This window comes from Schistocerca americana, chromosome 8, assembly GCF_021461395.2.
Source record: "Schistocerca americana isolate TAMUIC-IGC-003095 chromosome 8, iqSchAmer2.1, whole genome shotgun sequence".
NCBI classification, from domain to species: Eukaryota; Metazoa; Arthropoda; class Insecta; order Orthoptera; family Acrididae; genus Schistocerca; species Schistocerca americana.
Window position 1 is genome coordinate 153,937,717 of NC_060126.1, and position 21,031 is coordinate 153,958,747.

The following is a 21,031-nucleotide window of genomic DNA, read 5'->3' on the forward strand; positions in this document are numbered from 1 at the left end:
TCCTCTTCTAAAGTACTTACCAGATAGAAGGAAGACTTCAAAAAAGTTCAAAGTAGGTCAGCTCGTTTTGTATAATCCCGTAAAACGGGAGAGAGTATCACGGAAGACGTTTTTCGTTGCAGTGACATCTTGTCACGAAATTTCAGTCGCCAATTTCGCCTCCTGAAGGGAAGATACTTTGTTAATTCGAGCCTATATAAGAAAGGATATTTTGTTAATTCGCGCCTATATAAGGAAGGATACAACTGACAGCCTTGGCAGAGCCAGTCCTGACAAAACTCTACCATCTGGTGAGCAAGATGTATCAGATAGGCGAAATTCCCTTAGACTTCAAGAAGAATATAATAATTCCAATCCCAAAGAAAGCAGGTGTTGACAGATGTGAAAATTACCGAACTATCAGTTTAATAAGTCACAGCTGCAAAATACTAACGCGAATTCTTTACAGACGAATGGAAAAACTGGTAGAAGCCGACCTCGGGGAAGATCAGTTTGGATTCAGTAGAAACGTTGGACCACGTGAGGCAGTACTGACCCTACGACTTATCTTAGAAGAAAGATGTAGACTCAGAGAAAGCTTTTGACAATGTTGACTGGAATACTGCCTTTCAAATACTGAAGGAGGCAAGGGTAAAATATAGGGAGCGAAAGGCTATTTACAATTTGTACAGAAACCAGATGGCAGTTATAAGAGTCGAGGGGCACGAAAGGGAAGCAGTGGTTGGGAAGGGAGTGAGACAGGGCTGTAGCCTCTCCCCGATGCTATTCAATCTGTATATTGAGCAAGCAGTAAAGGAAACGAAAGAAAAGGTCGGAGTAGGCATTAAAATCCATGGAGAAGAAATAAAAACTTTGAGGTTCGCCGATGACATTGTAATTCTGTCAGAGACAGCAAAGGACTTGGAAGAGCAGTTGAATGGAATGGACACTGTCTTGAAAGGAGGGTAGAAGAAGAACATCAACAAAAGCAAAACGAGGATAATAGAATGTAGTCGAATTAAGTCGGGTGATGCTGAGGGAATTAGAGTAGGAAATGAGACACTTAAAGTAGTAAAGGAGTTTTGCTATTTGGGGAGCAAAGTAACTGATGATGGTAGAAGTAGAGAGGATATAAAATGTAGACTGGCAATGGCTAGGAAAGCGTTTCTGAAGAAGAGAAATTTGTTAACATCGAGTATAGATTTAAGTGTCAGGAAGCCGTTTCTAAAAGTATTTGTTTGGAGTGTAGCCATGTATGGAAGTGAAAGATGGACGAAAAATAGTTTAGAGAAAAAGAGAATAGAAGTTTTCGAAATGTGGTGATACAGAAGAATGCTGAAGATTAGATGGGTAGATCACAAAACTAATGACGAGGTATTGAATAGAATTGAGGAAAAGAGAAATTTGTGGCACAACTTGACTAGAAGAAGGGATCGGTTGGTAGGAAATGTTCTGAGACCTCAAGGGATCACCAATTTAGTACTGGAGGGTAGCGTGGAGGGTAAAAATCGTAGAGGGAGACCAAGGGATGAATACACTAAGCAGATTCAGAAGGATGTAGGTTGCAGTAAGTACTGGGAGATGAAGAAGCTTGCACAGGATAGAGTAGCATGGAAAGCTGCACCAAACCAGTCTCAGTAATGAAGACCACAACAACAACATAAGGAAGGATGACTGTAGTGATAAAATGAGAGAAATGAGAGCTGACACGAAAGATTTAGGTATTACTTTTAGCCACGTGATATTCGAGAGTGGAACGATCGATAAACACATGACAGGTATTCGCAGTTGCGAATACGGACAATCATCAGATATATATGACAGAATGACGACAATGAAAAATTATGATGGACCAGGACTCGAACCGGGATTTCCTGCTTATCGCTAGCGGTTGCCTTATCATTTGGCTACCCCAGCACGCCTCACGGCCAGATCTAAGCATCAATATGTCGGCAATCGTGTGTCTACAACCTGCTGTCGTACATCTCTTATGTAATTCACATACAGCACAGATATTTTAATTGAAAGTCACTTGCTCGCTGTCGGGGGATAAACACGATACTGCAGGGCATGAGTCATTCAGAAGTATAATGCAGACATACATGAATGTCCGAAGTAACAAATACTGCACCGACAACAGCCCTTATGAAATACATTAAATGTCTTTGCAGCTGCGAGTATGGACAACCATCGGCTGTATAACGCAATGACAACAATGAAAATTTTTGCCGAACAGGGCCTCGAAACGGGATTTTTCGATTATCGCTAGCAGTCGTCTGACCATTTTTTTAGATGCTACCCATTTTTGAACGCTAACCACTTTTTTTAAGTTTCTGCATTGTTTTACAACCGTTGTACAAAAACAAAATAGTTTAAACAATCAATATACATTCTGTATACTTCTTCTAAATGAAGAATACAAAATTATATTTTAATTGCAACCTATAAAAATAATGTAATAGTAAACCCCTTAAAATAAATGTCAGTCTCATATGAAAAACGTAGAATTGAGAAAATAACCAATAGATCACATTAATTTGTAGAGACAGCAACGTAGCCTTTTTTCTTTTTTTTACACAAATTGATAAAGGCCTCTCCGGCTACATAACCAGAATAATAAAAGTCGTCCCGTTACGACTTAAGGCTGCTCCATGCTATAACCCGCTTCGGATTTTTCGATGGTTGTCGTCTCTTCGCTGTGTTGTTTCCGTTGTTTGTTCAGCCTCAATAAAAAGCGAAAACTGGAAAGAGGTTCGTAGGTTACCTTCTCATGTCATGGATAATCCAGCTGCGAGGCGGGTTATGGAATGCGCTCCAAAGAATATTAGAAAAATATTGTCTGTATTTAGGGTTCTTGAAGATCGCGTAACGTCGTTCGTTGAGATAATACCAAAAATCGAGTACTGTCTTTTCGTCATTACCGAATAGGTAGTGAATAGCGTAGCCGCTAGTCCACGTCACAGAGTTCGTTATTGCTCTTGGGAAATACACCCCATCTGGGAAAAGAAGTGAGCGTGTAGTTATCAAGAATATTAGAAAAATATTGTCTGTATTTAGGGTTCTTGAAGATCGCATGTCGTTCGTTGAGATAATACCAAAAATCGAGTACTGTCTTTTCGTCATTACCGAATAGGTAGTGAATAGCGTGGCCGCTAATCCACGTCACAGAGTTCGTTATTGCTCTTGGGAAATACACCCCATCTGGGAAAAGAAGTGAGCGTGTAGTTATCCAGTTGGGAGTCGTGCGTGTGAGAAAAGCCAATATCTGACACACCAAATACCAAACGTCCTTTGCCGACCCGCATTCGAAATGATGTTCATCCGAATCAATCACTTGGCATGTGGCACACAAGAGTGAGCCGGCGAGGTGGTTGTGATGTAGTCGGGACTGGCACAACTGTACCAATTCGTTCCTGCGCATGACACACACATTCTAACTTTTGTGGTGCTAGCTCACCATAGTGCCAACTATCAACTTTTGATTTTAATGAACTGAAATCACCGATACCAATGAATTTAGTATAGCTATACCCATGTTGTTCTCGACAGCGCTGAAAGATCTTCACAGCTGAAGCACTTACTATTCCTCCACTGAATCCTTCATATTTTTCTGACAGTTGTGTTCTTGCAGTAGTTTCTTTTCACTGTTGATACTCACTTTGGAGCATGAATTGTAATGTTTTGGCAACGTTCAGTATCAAGCATCTACCCAGTATCAATACTTATTGCAGCTGTACAAGAATTTTTATATTGATGGCCGCTTTTCTGCCATGATCCGCCCAATGCAACAGAAGTGTCGTAACTACCGTCATTTTCTTCAACTGCTACCACTGTTGCAAATTTCATTGATTCTTCAGAAGTTACTTTTACTGTTCCCCCCAAAGCATCAGTATATTTAGAAAACCTAGAAGGGGAGCATGACAGATTCATAACAGCACACAAACTTTTTCCAGCCCTGGGGCCTTTACCGATACATCTCAGCCCACATAAATAACTGACGTTCGTCTAAAAAAATGTTATTGTTTCTTCATTTTTCTGATGTTCAGAATTCTTCCATACTCTTACAGCTCGAACAAGAGATTCCAAATCAAGAACTAAACAGTTTCTCTTCAAGACATTCTCAGAAATTCCTATCTCTTCAAGCACACAAATTACAGCATACAGTTTGCTCAAACATTGCACTTAGTACACTTAAACCTAATATTAAGATGATATCACTGGCACTGGTTTCACTGTACATTTCATTACTGTTCTAAGGCTTCTTCCTGGAAGCATTTGATGGGGAAGTACTCTGAGTGTTGCTTGCCCTAACCTCATTTCCTGGATGAAAACGTCAACAAGACATGTTCTGTACAATCTATTTCCCTTCTTTCTTTTCTTCTTAATATTCACTTTGGTGGAGTCAAAAAGAGAAACACAACTCAATGAGCAGCAAGTCCAAATGTACACAACGATAGGTGTAAAGCGCCTAACGAAAGTGTGGATGATACTATGCATTATACCACAAACTGGAAGTGATATCAAAGCAACGAATGAAGCCAGCCTACACAGTAGGATGTTTACTACAAATCAACATACATAACCGCCTTCTACAGCAAACAGCTCCTGAAATATCTTGTAACTGAACATGTGCTCATTGAACCTGTAGAAATTACTTGTACAATAAATTAATTCAAAATAAATTAAAAATATTTAGTTATCCAAAGTCAAAGAAACACATATCAAATGAAAGAGAAAAATTCAAACACAGTTTGATATTTTTCAAAAAAAATCCATATTTTATACCCACAACACTTTTTGTGCTCCCATTAGTATGACAGGACCATGAATAACATAGTTAGAGTGGTAATGCTCACTCTTCTCATTAAGTTTGTTAAAGAATGACACCACTTATATTAAATTGCATGTTTAAAATAGTGAATGACTATTAATAGTCATAGAGTGTGCTGCAATTTTTTGTGTTCAGTCTGTTAATATACATTAGAAAGTCTGCTGATTACAATTTCACTTTAACGTACATTCACTGAGTTCGTATCAACTGTTCTAAGCAGTCTTTAACATAGTAAAGAAAATATGTATCTAATATCTTGTATAACACATTTTAGCTTATATCAATGAGGCTCAAAAAAATAAAATTCAATGTAAAAAAATTCTAATTTGTGGGAAACAAACATCGAACTTCATAGAAAAGTTCCAATGATTTTAATACTGCTAACGCTTTATTCTGCAGTTTCATGTTAGACATTATCTTCTAAAATTATAAACGCAATTATTTTGGCTATCTAAAAGTTTTCTATCACTTTTCTGACATTGGTTGTTTTCGTACTGAAAGAGTTTCAGTGACGTTTATCATATTTGTTGTCTTGATGAGATTTATTAAGTATGAAATATGCCTATTTTTGCCGTTTTAGACATCACAACAAAATTAGATACTTCGGTAATTGCACGTTCTGAATGTTCTACATTTCACTCTATATGCCATACTTTAATATGAAGAGAGACAATGTTAGATAATACTGTATTTTACATTATATGAAGTCATTCTCCATATAAAATTACCACTATATTTATTAGTCCATATTAGAGGACGATGAAATAACTCTTACACTCAAATAAAAAGTTTTTCCTCACTCTGTAACTTTATGCATAATCATTTTTATGTAATAAGTACTCTACCCAGTCTAATGGATGGCCTCATAACAGGTTATGATAAAATACTCTACTCGATGGATGTATAAAGTGCATTAACAACTGTTGGCATTTGACCTTTTCTGCAGATAATCATATACATGTTCTAAAAATGGGTTGCAAGTCTTGATTCACCATATGTTTACCTCTTCGTGTTAGATGTCATATCGGAACACCTTGTGGACTGAAGGAAAGTTTGTAGTACACATTTCCTGTCACTCACAGATGCATCACAATTGTTTTATCTTTAATGAACGAAATGACTCTCCCAAATTGTTTTGTTGTCTATGAATATAACATCGACAAAGATCACTAAAATTAAGAAAATCGTTCTGCTAAAGTTCGACTACATTTATCAGTGGTTTTATAGGAACTAATCTGATCGAATTAGCCAATTCCCTAGATGTATAAAATTTTGCAGATGTATTCCACTTTTTTCAGCTTCATGTATGGAGTCAGTTGACATGTAGTAATGACCAAGTTGAAGGACTTTATGTGTGTAATAACCTAATGCCTACTATTGTACTTTTTTCCCTCATGAAATATATTCATGGGAATGAGTGAAGCTAATATTCCCATTTCATCAACATATTGACTTTGGCTGGTCTAGATGTGAAAAACATGGAAGATCCTTCACCAATGTGTACACTGATTACTGTTGCAAGAAGAGCTCATATGTTTATGATACAACATTAGTTTTCCAGAAGACATATTCTGTAGTTCCAGTTAAAGATAGACTTTGATTATTTGTTTTCTTATTTATTTAGTCATCTGTTGTTCCAGTTCCAGTTAGAGTTGGCTATTTATTTATTTATCATGTAGCAATGACAGCAAATATTAAGAAATTAATATACTTAGCAATTACACATTTAAGGATTTAGATACAAAGGCAATAGATTAGAATTTTGAAATTTATAATTTAATAACTATATCAATGAGAACATTTAAAATACAAAACTAAGGTTGTTAATTAATAAAGATGCAATTAATGACAGTTCATTACCTAGTGAATGAAGCCAATTGATAGCAGAGGGAGCAGCATTAATAAAGCCACTGAATGGTCCTGGATACTTTCTCACAGGGCAGTCTCTGAGAATATGTTGTACGGTTTGTTCTTGTGGCCCACAGTCGCAGGCTGAAAATTTCGGAGTTCACACATGCGCACTTGTGCAGCTGTACACCTGGTGTGACCAGTGCTTATCCTGTTCCGTCTTGTCCACCCAGTTCTGTTCAAATCACACCCTGGTAGACTGGCAGATGGAGCTTTAAAACCTTGATGTTTTATTGTTGCATCAATCCATCTCTAGCATCACTCTTCTTTATTGTCAAGCTATTTCTTGTTTCTTCCGTTACACCACAGTAGAGAGCGTGATCTTTAGCAGTGTGGAGGAGGGTAATTTAAGACTGTATGAAATGGAACATCTTTGGTATAGTTGGAGTGAAGCAGCTTCCTCTATTCTTCATTGGTTGCTTCTTGGCGTTGCATTTCAGGTGGTGCAATGTTACCAACGGTGTGCAGATAAGGTATGTGTGTGGATTTTAGTGCATACTTAATAATTCTCATTGATTGATTCAAACGGATGTCTATTTTCATTGTATGAGCTCTGACTTGCCATACCAAGGCACAGTAATCAGCTATTGGGTATACTAGTGTCAAAGTTGCAGCGCCTGGAGTGGATGCATGAGCACATTTGGATGTGCCAAATTGTCTCATTATGATGTTATTTCGGCTGTTTAGCTTTGAGCTACTTTTTTCCAAGTGTATGTTATATATCAAAGACAGATACAGTGAGGCATGAAGGTATTTAGAATGGAAATTATGTCTAATCCTCTGTTGACAAAAGTTTACATTGTGCTATAGGTTTTCAATTCTGTTGTTTAGGTTGAATGTGCAGACTTCTGTCTTGGGTGCATTTGCCTGGAGTCTCCATGCTTTTTAATATGTGTTGAGATTTTCTCAACTCCCTATACAATATATTTTCTACTTCATGATGTGTGCTGGTTTGTATTGCTATGGCTAGGTCATCGGGGTAGCAAAACGTTTTCCAACACGTGTTTAGTATGTCACTGGTATACAGGTTGAAGAATAAGAGTGCTAGAACTGATCCTTGAGGAAGCCCATTTTTACAGTAAATGGCTTACTCTGGTTTTGTTCAAAGTCAACCTTGAAGTAACGATTGGTTAACGTGTTTCCCATAAGTGTCATCAGTTTCTTACTTGAGACATGCCTTTTGGGGTTCAGCAGTAGGTAACATAGCCATATCGTTAGACTTTAGTTCTATTAGACATAACACTATTAAACCTACACAGCTGATTGCCCAATGTACCTAAAATTCCATGAAAAATTTAGACTGAAGGTTATTGCGTTAAGCCACAGATAGAATATTTATTTACTTATTTACTTATTTAACCTGATCAGATTAGGGCCATCAGGCCCTCTCTCACGTCGGACCAGTGTTCCACACATGCAGCATTTCACACATCAGAGTTACATCATGACCATAGTTTAAATGAGAAAATTAGCTTACTCTAGCGACAATATGAATAAAGAGTAGTGACTAAGACCTAATAAAGTAAATGCGGAAGTATTTTTACAACATGTGCTATACATACAGATTATGATAAAAGCAATAATAATAACAGTAAAAAAATCAAATAATAATGACAAACATGAGAAGGATTGGCAATAGTAATGAAGGTTTGTGCAGATGTACATAATATCTTGGTGTGTAAAGTAGATGTTTACTAGTATAGTGAGTTTTGGGTAAGGGAGATTTAAGGAGGGGGAAAGAGGGAAGTAATGAGGTGAAGTGCATTCATGTACAGAGGAAGGCATTACTGTTGCTTAAGTAGATACGTCATTAACTGTTTTTTGAAGCCGGACATGTTTTTAAGTTCTCTCACATAACGAGGGAGGTTAATCCAGAGTCGGGTTTCCGCTACTGTAAAGGACTTGGAGAAGGTGACTAAGCGCTGCAGTGGAATGAAGAGGATTTTATTATAATGGGAACGTGTGTTTCTGTCATGTTGTTCTGACATGAACGTTAGGTATGAGGAGAGATACGAGGGACGGTGTACATTTATAAGGCAGTAGATGAGACAGAGTCTATGGAAATCTCTGCGTTTGTCTGCACGCAGCCAGGACAATTTTGCATATGCTGGTGAAATGTGATCAAAAAGTCGAACGTCACAGATATATCGGACGCAGGCATTCATGACCAGTTCTAGATGTCGGGAATTTTCCTGAGAGAGGCCTTGTAGGATAATATCGCTGTAGTCAATGATTGGGAGTATAAGCGTTTGTACGAATTTCTTTTTCAGATCGAAAGGGAAGAGTTTTTTATATTTTTGTAGGACATGAAGGGAAGCTGATGCTTTTTTGCACACTGCAGTTACGCGCTCTGTCCAATTTAGATTTTCATCTATTATTACTCCCAAACTCTTTGCCTAGGGAGAGAAGTTAATATTTGTTCCATTTAGGATAAGAGGTGGTATGGATTCCCGATGTTTTGGGCTAATGAGGTTAGAGTGACCAACAACTACTGCTTGGGTTTTAGACGGATTTAGTTTTAGACCTATGTCCTGTGCCCATTTTGACAGTGCATCGAGGTCAGTATTGAAATTTTCAATAGCTTTCTTGCGATTGCTTGGTTTCGCACTTAGATACAACTGAAGGTCATCAGCATACATATGGTATTTGCAATAGGTCAGAACCGATGACACATCATTGACATACAGAGAGAAGAGTATAGGACCTAATACTGAGCCTTGGAGAACGCCTGACACTACCTGCCGCCATTGTGATTTTATATTCCCAGACAGGACGCATTGCTGACGAGACGTCATGTATGAGCGAAACCACTGCACTGCACTTGGTGAGAAATTTAGACCGCTAAGTTTGGCCAGTAAGATGTCGAAGTCGACAGTATCAAATGCTTTGCTGAAATCTAACAAGCAAATGATAGTCGCTTCTTGTCTGTCCATGGCAAGTTTCAGGTCATCTGTCACCTTTATCAGAGCGGATGTTGTGCTTCGATGTTTACGGAAACCTGATTGGTATTCGTCTAGTAGGTTGTTAGTAGTTAGGTATTGGTGAGCTGGTCATGAACTATATATTCTAAGGCCTTTGATAGTGCAGGAAGAAGGCAGATGGGGCGGTAGTCACAGGGTGCTGTGGCGATGTCCTTTTTAGGCAGTGGCTTGATTTGTCCTGAATATGAAACAATTCTTCCACAGTAGTGGGTTATTGATCCTATAGTGTTTCATAAGTGGTTTCTAGATGAGAAGTCTCCTCATCAACTGCTTCTCATCATGTTCCACAAATAAATAGTTTTGAAAAGCAGCCAACAAGAAACAATTTATGATGATGGCTGCATCTTACAACTACTGTTTTGTGTACTAACATTTGTTAACAATCCCAGCTACAGAACAGCATGATTGGTTTGAGAAATCTTTAGCAGTGTGTTGACTTACAGGTTGGATTGCTATTGTTTCAATACTTTCAATCAATATTGACCTATGGCATAAACATTCTGGGCAAGGCAACTAAGGCCAAAATTATCAATTCTATAGCGCTGCACAGTAACAGTACTGTATACAGTTGTTAACCGAATATCTTCCAGTAGCCTTTTGGAGACTACAGAATCTTATATTTGCGTAGCAATACATATAGTCCCTAATAATATACACTACTGGTCATTAAAATTGCAACACCAAGAAGAAATGCAGATGATAAACGGGTATTCATTGGACAAATATATTATACTAGAACTGACATGTGATTACATTTTCATGCAATTTAGGTGCATATATCCTGAGAAATCAGTACCCAGGACAACCACCTCTGGCCATAGTAACGGCCTTGATACGCTTCGGCATTGAGTCAAACAGAGCTTGGATGGCGTATACAGATACAGCTGCCCATGCAGCTTCAACACGATACCACAGTTCATCAAGAGTAGTGACTGGCGTATTGTGATGAGCCAATTGCCCGGCCACCATTGACCAGACGTTTTCAATTGGTGACAGATCTGGAGAATGTGCTGGTCACGACAGCAGTCGAACATTTTCTGTTTCTAGAAAGGTCCGTACAGGACCTGCAACGTTCGGTCGTGCATTATCCGGCTGAAATGTAGGGTTTCGCAGGGATCGAATGAAGGGTAAAGCCACGGGTTCTAACACATCTGAAATATAGCGTACACTGTTCAAAGTGCCGTCAATGGGAGCAAGAGGTGGCCGAGACGGGTAACCAGTGGCACCCCATACCATCACGCCGGGTGATACGATAGTATGGCGATGACGGATACACGCTTCCAATGTGCGTTCACCGCGATGTCGCCAAACACGGATGCGACCATCATGATGCTGTAAACAGAACCTCGATTCATCCGAAAAAATGACGTTTTGCCATTCGTGCATCCAGGTTCGTTGTTGAGTACACCATCGCAGGCGCTGCTGTCTGTGACGCAGCGTCAAGGATAACCGCAGCCATAGTCTCCGAACTGATAGTCCATGCTGCTGTAAACGTCGTCGAACGGTTCGTGCAGATGGTTGTTGTCTTGCAAACGTCCCCATCTGCTGGCTCAGGGATCGAGACGTGGCTGCACGAATCGTTGCAGCCATGCGGATAAGATGCCTGTCATCTCGACTGCTAGTGATACGAGGCCGTTGGAATCCAGCACGGCGTTCCGTATTACCCTCCTGAACCCACCGATTCCATTTTCTGATAACAGTCACTGAATCTCGATACGATAAACCACAATCGCGGTCGGCTACAATCCAACCTTTATCAAAGTCGGAAACGTGATGGTACGCATTTCTCTTCCTTACACTGAGACATCACAACAACGTTTCACCAGGCAACGCCGGTCAACTGCTGTTTGTGTATGAGAAATCGGTTGGAAACTTTCCTCATGTCAGCACGTTGTAGGTGTCGCCACCGGCGCCAACCTTGTGTGAATGCTCTGGGAAGCTACTCATCTGCATATCACAGCATCTTCTTCCTGTCGGTTAAATTTTGCGGCTGTAGCACGTCATCTTCGTGGTGTAGCAATTTTAATGGCCAGTAGTGTATGTTGCTAATAAGAAGAGTGAATTTTTGGATGAATTGTGCAAATCTTAACCACAGTTTTTGGAGCGGAAATAAATTATATACATCTTGTCTAGGGTTTGGTACGCAGTTTTTTTAATCTGGTGAAAAAGTCTATAAGAGATTGCTGATAGACATCAGACAGAAAACTGGAAGTCCTCAGACAAAGTATAACATTACCTTATTTGCCACTCCTTTTATACCTTATCAGAACATCGTGAACCAGTGATTTACATTCCATTCAACTTTAATGGTCACATTGAAAAGGTTTCAAATTTTGCCAGCACATTGTCAGCTGAAAGCGTTCCGTGTAAAGTTTCGACTTTTTTATGTTTTAGATGTAAGCAGTAGTCTATGAGCAGTTACCATAATTGTCAGTGTGACTATCACCAATCATAATTTGTTGTTAGTGTTCTTTACAAAGTAGATTGTAGTGATTGCGTCTGTAATTTCACGAATAACTTATTCCTTTAACAAATCTGGAGGTTCTGTTTCATAACAAGTCTTAAACACTAATGAATGAATGAATGAATGAATTCAGACGTTAATCACAGTGTTTGCCTCTTCAGGTTGGTAATATCGTTGCGAGAGTCAGCAACTTTTTTATTGTGTGGTGTGGTAGACCTACCTGCCGACGTACAAGCGGTGCCCGCAGCTTGGACATGGCCTTTTCCTGCAGCACCTGCAGCTGTGCCTCCTTCTCTGACACCAGTCGGCGCGCAGTGCTCAGGCGCAGCCGCAGCTCCTCCTCCACTTCGCTACAGTGAAGCTCAGCCTCCAGCTGACACCGCACCTGTGCCCACAGCTTAGTCAGTCTACAGTTGACATAAAAAGCCGTAGATAGCGTATTCTTAAGTTTTCAGTCGAGCTGACGATTCCATCTAGACCTCGGGCAGAGGTAGTAGCCAGTCGTCTGGCATGTTGTAATTGTACCGGCTCCAGTCAGGTTCTGTCTCTAATGTGGCTGGATTCTAAGGAATGCTCACCAATGAAAATAATGCGTGGCTCTCTGACGTCCCCAAATTTTTTCAGCGGTTTAAAATCCTTGAACTTCGTGCAGTCTGCCTTGCATTCCGTATACCTTGTCCACACCTATCGGTATCCTGCACCAGCTGGTTAAGTTCCGACTCCTCCTCCAACACCTCCAATATCTTCATCATTCCCATTTCTCATACAACATCAATCCCCAACACACCACTGTATCCCTTAGCCTTAAGAATCCAAATGGCTGTAAGCAATATGGGACTTGACATCTGAGGTCATCAGTCCCCTAGACTTAGAACTACTTAAAGCTAACTAGCCTAAGGACATCACACACATCCATGCCCGAGGCAGGATTCGAACCTGTGACCGTAGCAGCAGCGCGGTTCTGGACTGAAGCGCCTAGAAGCGCTCGGCCACAGCGGCCGGCCCTTAAGAATCCAAGCACCCCATATCCTTTCCCATACTAACTTCCACCACAACCTCCCCTTCTCCACCCCAGTTCATGAAGTCATTGTTAACACCTACCCAACATAGCAGTCAGAACCTGAACTATATATTCTGTGGTGTCACCGCCAGACACCACACTTGCTAGGTGGTAGCCTTTAAATCGGCCGCGGTCCGTTTGTATACGTCGGACCCGCGTGTCGCCACTATCAGTGATTGCAGACGGAGCGCCGCCACATGGCAGGTCTAGAGAGACTTCCTAGCACTCGCCCCAGTTGTACAACCGACTTTGCTAGCGATGGTTCACTGACAAAATACGCTCTCATTTGCCGAGACGATAGTTAGCATAGCCTTCAGCTACGTCATTTGCTACGACCTAGCAAGGCGCTATTACCAGTTACTATTGATGCTGTAAAACATGTACCGTCAAGAGCGATGTTCACCATTTATGGATTAAAGTTAAGTATTCCATAGCTACGTCCTTTTTTGCTAGTCTCATTTCCTTGACCTGTTCCAGACCTCACGCCAGCCTGCGTGAGCTAAAACTCGTGCCTTTCGGCTTCTTCTCATAGTGGGTTGGCTCTCTTGCCAATCCATAACATATTCTACTCCAAATGACGACTGACGACTCTGCCCTGATCTTTCCCTCAATAACAGCAATTCCACCCACCTTCTATCACCTACATCCCGTCTCATAACCCTGTACAAAACTTACCATTCTTTCGCAAATCACTTCATCTCCAGAGCCATCCGCATCGAAATCACTCACATAGGTAATGTTACTATTGGCTAAGCGACTATCAGCCTTACAGGTTTTGAAGATATTTGTGCATTTTATTTAAATCAAATACTAAATTTTGGTAATAATGTCGCTGTCATTCTCCCCTTTCTTTCGAAACCCCTGCAGCGGACAAAGCAAAAACAAAATTTAATGAACAAATGCACTTAAAACCACAGCTACATACGGATAACGGTTAGGTCAATCACTGATATCCTGTGCACTAAATGGAATCGCCAACTTGTGCAGAAAGCTGTAAACCTACCATCAGTCAATCACGCTGAGAAAATTTTAGAAATTCTTTTTCAGGAATGATATTACAATATGACGTCAGATCTTAACACAACAGATGCTGAAATCACCACAGAGTGTAAGACGTCATTGTTGGAAATTTTATCACATTGAAGAATGAAGGATAACTACAGCTGCCAGGACATTCCACTGCGAAACTCTACTATGAGGTGACAGAAGTCATAGGATAACGAATACATACATACAGATGGTGGTAGTTTTGCCTACACAAGGTATAAAAAGGCAATGCATTGGCACTCAGGTGATTCCAGTGAAAAGATTTCCGACGTGTTTATCACCGCACGACGTGAATTAATGGAATTTGAACGCGGAGTAGCAGTAGGAGCTAGGCACATGGGACAGTCCATTTCAGAAATCGTTAGGAAATCCAGTAACACCGAGATCCACAGTATCAATACCAAATTTCAGGCAGTGCTGACAGACAAACAAAACTGCGTGAAATAAGGGCAGAAATTAAACTGAGGCGTACGACGGACATATCCGTTAAGTCAATGCGGCGAAATGGGCTATGGCAGCAGACAAGCGACGCAAGTGTCTTCACTAACAGCACGTCATCGTCTGCAGTGCATCTCCTGGGCTCCTGACCACATGGGTTGGAGCCTAGACGACTGGGAAACCGTGGTCTAGTGAGATGGGTCTCTTTTTCAGTTGGTAAGAGCTGATGGTAGGATTCGAGTGTGGGGTAGACATCATGAAACCATGGACCCAAGTTATCAATAACGCACTGTGCAAGCGTGTGGTGGCCCCATAATGCTGTGGGCTGTGTTTACATAGAGTTGACTGGATCCCTTTGCCCAACTGAACCGATCATTGATTGGAAATGGTTATGTTCCGCTACGTGGAGACCTTTTGCAGCCAATAATGGACTTCATGTTCCCAAACAACGATGGATGGATTTTTCGTGAATGACAATACGGCATGTCATATGGCCACAATTCTTCACGATTGGTTGGAAGAACGTTCTGGACAGTTCGAGCGAATAACTTGGTACCCCTGACATTAATCCCATCGAACATTTATGCGACATAATCGAGAGGCAACTGCAGATGACTTCCAACGACTTGTTGAGTCCATGCCGCATAGACTTGGTGCACTATGCCGGTCAAAAGGAGTTCCGACAGACCATTAGGAGTATCCTATAACTTTTTGTCACCTCAGTATAGGAGCTGGACAGGCTCTACTCTGTATGATGATACTACTCATATTCCTCTATCCGACTCGTTCCCGAAAATACTACGTACCCGCACACTGCCTTTTGTTAATTTGACAATTGTATTTACTTTATGGTACTCATAAACACCAATACAATTTAAAAAAATCATATCAATAAGAAAATTTAGGCTATATCAAAAATAGACTCGAAAGTACATGCTGCAGACAAACTAACAGAATTATGCCGTTGGCTAGTTTATCGTGTCGTACGTTGGGCCTTGCTATTGTTCCACAGCCCATCACACGCCTTACGTGCACACCACTTCTGATTGCTCTACTATGTTGGCCCATTGACGGTATTGTCAATGGCAGCGTCAGATCGACAAGTGTATTGAATTTCTACACAGTTAACCATACCTGAGTTCCAGTTGATGTACCAATAGCTAGCAGAACGAAGGCAGCGGACAGTTTAATATCCAGTCTATAATGGCGTCATTTGAGATACAACATTAGTTCAGAGTGTACTAGGATAATGGAAGGGAATCGTAGCATGTTGGCATAAATGCTATGACACATGACTTAAGCCATATTCCACAAAAAAAAAAAAAAAAAAATTAAATCGTGAAGTCAGATCTCAACCCCAGTGCTTCCAAACATGGTCCCACTGTCTTACGTACAGTCCTGCACAAACGCACAAGCACATACACTCGCACGCGTGCGCGCGCGCGTATTCTTACTACTTCTGTTTGCGTGAGCTACTTGCTGGGTATGCTGTATTTTATGAGGATTGTTCAATAGCTAAAACTAAAGCCGAAAATTGTAGTCTCGTACATACATATGAAAAGTCTTTTAGGTGCTTTGATGTTCCTTCAGCACATGTGTCCAGTTTCGAACAATTCCGACAGAGGGCAGAACTGTAGTGAATCATCAAAATGGCGTGTATGCAAGGCACTCTTCGTAACTGAATTCTTGGTTGTGGAAAAAAAACCTGGCGAACATTCATAAGCGTATGTGCAGACTATATGGTAATGATGCCGTTGACAGGAGTAACGTTGGATGATGGTAAACAGATTCAAAACATCAGGAAATGCTCCATGATCCGTCACATACGAGACGTTTTGTCAGAGCCACTGCTCGCGACATGGTGAATCCATCTGTCGGTTTCTACTAACAGGAATTACATGCTCTTACACAACACTGGCGTAAGGCCTTAGAACACGATGGAAGTTATGTAAATAAGTACAACATGTAAATGAAATGTTGGCTGATATTGTTACCAAATTCTAACCCTAAAATAAAGGTTCTTAAAAAAACTATAGGCATTGTTTATTGAACGAACCTTGTAATTTTCATCTAATGCACAGAATATAGATGCAACTCCTTTTCTTCTACTTATCCAACCTAATCTACTTATTTACAAATGGCTAGTCTCAGTTAAACACTTTGCCCAAACTTCTGCTACTTTCCTGACTGAAACGCTTTTACACCAAATTATATTCCGAGTGAAACACAGAGAAGGCTAATCTTATGAAAAACGGATGCACTACTTTCATAGAGAAGAGTGGAAAGCACACTGTGAAATACGCAGTCCCATTTATTACACACTTCTGGAAAAAAATTGTATACCTGGAGAGACGACGTCGGTTTCGGCCCGATAATGGCACATGCCACTTACGGACGGCGGTTATCACTGGAACAAACGGTTTTCGGTTTAGTTCAACGCCCATTTAACCTGGCTGTTACAACTTCTCAAAATATTCGCTTTCTGAAATAGCCGATTTTCGGTTAGTTTATTCCTATTATTTCCTGTAATAAACGTAAAAATCGAACAAAGACCGAAACTTTTTGGCTCTCTCAGTTTCATGATACATAGAATCAAAATATTAAATTAAATAGTTAATTGGAAGAAACCATAGTCCGTCCACTGTTCGCTGTTATTCTCGAAAAGTGATAAGTGGTTGAATACTACAGAAAATCACCAGTATTCTCATATTGATTCTAATTTTTGAAACTACTCTAAAATCATGTAGTAATCGGGAAACATACCACTGTTTGGGCATCATAAATTGTCAATACTAAAGTGTGAAAACTGAGGTTGTAGAACTCTTGCTTTTCGTGTTCTTTGCGGTATTTCACGGCTACAAGCAGATAAGGTGATATTATGTAGACACAGGCAACAGGTCAGGTACTTTTTATTTTTATTGTGTGCTATGAACGCATTTTTGTCAAGATTTTAATTTACTACTGTTACCAAAATTTCCTTTCTCTTTTGTCATTTCATAGAAATGGCAGACAAATCTTTAATCTCTTAAATCAAATGAAGAATTGTACTTCATTGCTGCGTTACTTCATACAAATATTTCCAGACTGGGGTTGATGCCATTCTGCAATACAACACATATCCAGCGCCGACAATCAGAAATTATCATACAAACCTCTTGGGGCAAGTCCTGCAGAGTGCACATACAAGTGTACTTTAATCCACGATAAACGGCACACGTACATTATTGTCTCAGCAATGCTGTACCAATTCTTATGCCATGTGTTTATTGCTCGTTTCTGTCGGCATTGTTGTTAAAAAGGCACTGATCAATTTTCCTGTTTCCTATAATAACACAATATTTCAAACCAATGTTAATATTAGGAATAAAAATTTCTCCTTTTTAAAAATAGCTTTATTTAAAAACAAAAAGAAATTTAGCACTGCTGCTGTGTCTAATACACACACCAAAAAATGTTTTGCATTACCTCAGAAATGAGAGTTCCGGAACCCATACAGAAAATTGGAATAGACATCAACATAAACATCATTTCCACTCTTTTTATTGCTCATGAAAACCACACACTGCATGTTGTAACACCATACAGCGAGACCTTCAGAGGTGGTGGTCCAGATTGCTGTTGACACCGGTACGTCTAATGCCCAGTAGCACATCCTCTTGCATAGATGCGTGCCTGTATTCGACGCAGCATACTATCCACAAGATCATCAAGGCACTGTTGGTCCAGATTGTCCAACTCCTCAACTGCGATTTGACGTAGATCCCTCAGAGTCGTTGGTGGGTCACGTCGTCCATGAAGGGCCCTTTTCAATCTATCCGAGGCATTATCGATAGGGTTCATGTCTGGAGAACATGCTGGCCATTCTAGTCGAGCGATGTCGTTATCCTCCAGGAAGTCATTCACAAGACGTTCACGATGGGGGCGCGATTTGTCGTCTATGAAGACGAATACCTCGCCAATATGCTGCCGATAGGGTTGCACTATCGGTCGGAGGATGGCATTCACGTATCGTACAGTCTTTACGGCGCCTTCCATGACCACCATCAGTGTATGTCGGCCACCCCAGAAACAGCAGGGAACCTCCACCTTGTTGCACTCGCTGGACAGTGTGTCTAAGGCGTTCAACCTGACCGGGTTGCCTCCAAACACGTCTGCGACGATTGTCTGGCTGAAGGATTATGCGACACTCATCGGTGAAGAGAACGTGATGCCAATCCTGAGCAGTCCATTCGGCATGTTGTTGGGCTCATCTGTACCGCGCTGCATGGTGTCGTGGTTGCAAAAATTGACCTCGCCATCGACGTCGGGAGTGAAGTTGCGCATCATGGAGCCTATTGCGCACAGTTTGATTCTTAACAAGACGTGCTATGGCTGCATGAAAAGCATTATTCAACATGGTGGCGTTGTTGCCAGGGTTCCTCCGAGCCATAATCCGTAGTTAGCGGCCATCCACTGCAGTAGTATCCCTTGGGCGGCCTGAGCGAGGTATGTCATCGACAGTTCCTGTCACTCTGTATCTCTTCATGTCCGAACAACATAGCTTTGGTTCACTCCGAGATGCCTGGGCACTTCCGTTGTTGAGAGTTCTTCCTGGCACAAAGTAACAATGCGGAAGCGATTGAACCGCGGTATTGACGGTCTATTCATGGGTGAACTAAAGACAACACGAGCCGTGTACGTCCTTCCTGGTGGACTGACTGGAACTGATCGGCCGATGAAAGCAGATTCTACCTGCAAGCAAGTGATGGTCATCTGCACTTTTGACGTAGACTTGGTGAGCACTGTATTGTAGAGTGCATTCGTCAAAGACACACTGAACCGACCTCAGACCTAAGCCGCGCCATGCTTCTACACAGAAAAGTGCATTTTATCTAAATCTTCGTTACTTTGCACTAGTTCTAGAACAGCAGCACTTATTGTGGCAAATTCCTATCTACATAACTCCAGGCCAACTTTCCTGTACCTCGTCATACATTAGCATGAGAACCAATACTCAGCATACATGTTTTCATTCACTTGGCGACACCTTCATGATTGGTGTACCTTGCAACATTGCTTCAGTTGAAGCTGCTGTCCCTAGCGGAAATAAAGTTCAGTGAGTTCAGTCGTATCCACAACAGATCTATTTTAACATGATGTTTATCAAGGAACTCTAGTCCGATAACCTTTACCAACATGCGGCAACACTTCCATGTACTCACGAAAACTCAGCTCCAGTACTGAAGTCGAGCAGTGTTGTCCCCAGTGATTACACGGCATTTGCACCGTCCCACGTAACCTGTACCGTCAAGACCTAAATCTCTTCCTGCCTAAGAGGTTCAGACTAACGACTCACATGTGTGCATCTTTGCATACTAAAAGCTTGCTCTGTATTACGCCTGACAAACAGCATTCTGTCTCTTCATATGCATGTGTTGTATTTCGCTCTACACAGAATGATTTCCGACAAGCGATGCCTTCCCCTTTGCGTTTGACGGACGCTTTTTATGGTGCTGTTTCCTTTGCTGCTGATTTATGTACTCTCATGCCTTATGACTGACTCGACCACACTCGGAACTCTCTGGTTGGTTACAGTACTTTTGCAGATGACCCTTACATCCACATCTGCAACGTCCTTCCGTAGCAATATCGATTTCTTCCAACTTTGTGGCGACGCTAAGATCGGCGGTCAGGTTGTGGTATCGATAGCAACGATGCCACAGTGTAGGTGCAAGTTCATAAGTTGGCACTACGAGACACCGACGGTAGCGCCCTCTAGCCGGCGCTGTGGAGCTCTACGAGCGTCGCTCCGGATTCAGCCCAATTTGATTCCGAGGAGACGACCTAGCAACATTGTTTCCGTTTCACAGTGGGAGAATCACTACTTGTACGCAAAGTTAAATAAAGGTGATTTTAGTTCACAGTGCAGTGCCGAGAGTTTTAAATCACCTGCTCATACTCGCTTCCTTCATTCGGCCAGCCTTTCAGTTTTCAGAAGCAGACCCACGTGCCACCTTCCAGGTGGGATACAAAACAGGACACTTGGATTCCCCACCTGACTCGGTATGACCTGTTGGCGGGGAAGGCCTAGAGGGAGACACTGAGAGCCCTATTATCAGCTTCACGCAAGGTAACTGCATCAGCTTCAGCACTTTGCTTCAGTTAATACGTTTATGCACTAACCAACCATATTCCATTTAAGGAGGATTCAGTTGACTCAATGTATTTCCGCGTAAAACTATTTTGTTTTTCTCTTATAAATCCCGCGATATTCTGTTTGTAATAGCGCTGGCGCAAGCCATCAGTTAGTTCCTGGATTATTTCTGCATTACTAAATGCTTTGT

General features: G+C 41.1%; 1 protein-coding gene across 1 annotated transcript in view; it reads right to left on the reverse strand.

Annotated features, from left to right (window-relative positions):
- Nucleotides 1-21,031, reverse strand: part of LOC124545642 (coiled-coil domain-containing protein 96-like) — a 183,339-nt gene that overhangs the window by 55,861 nt on the left and 106,447 nt on the right. The window contains exon 7 of the mRNA XM_047124588.1: nt 12,384-12,548. Within this exon, the coding sequence (XP_046980544.1) occupies nt 12,384-12,548 (165 nt within the window). The remainder of the gene's footprint in view (nt 1-12,383; nt 12,549-21,031) is intronic.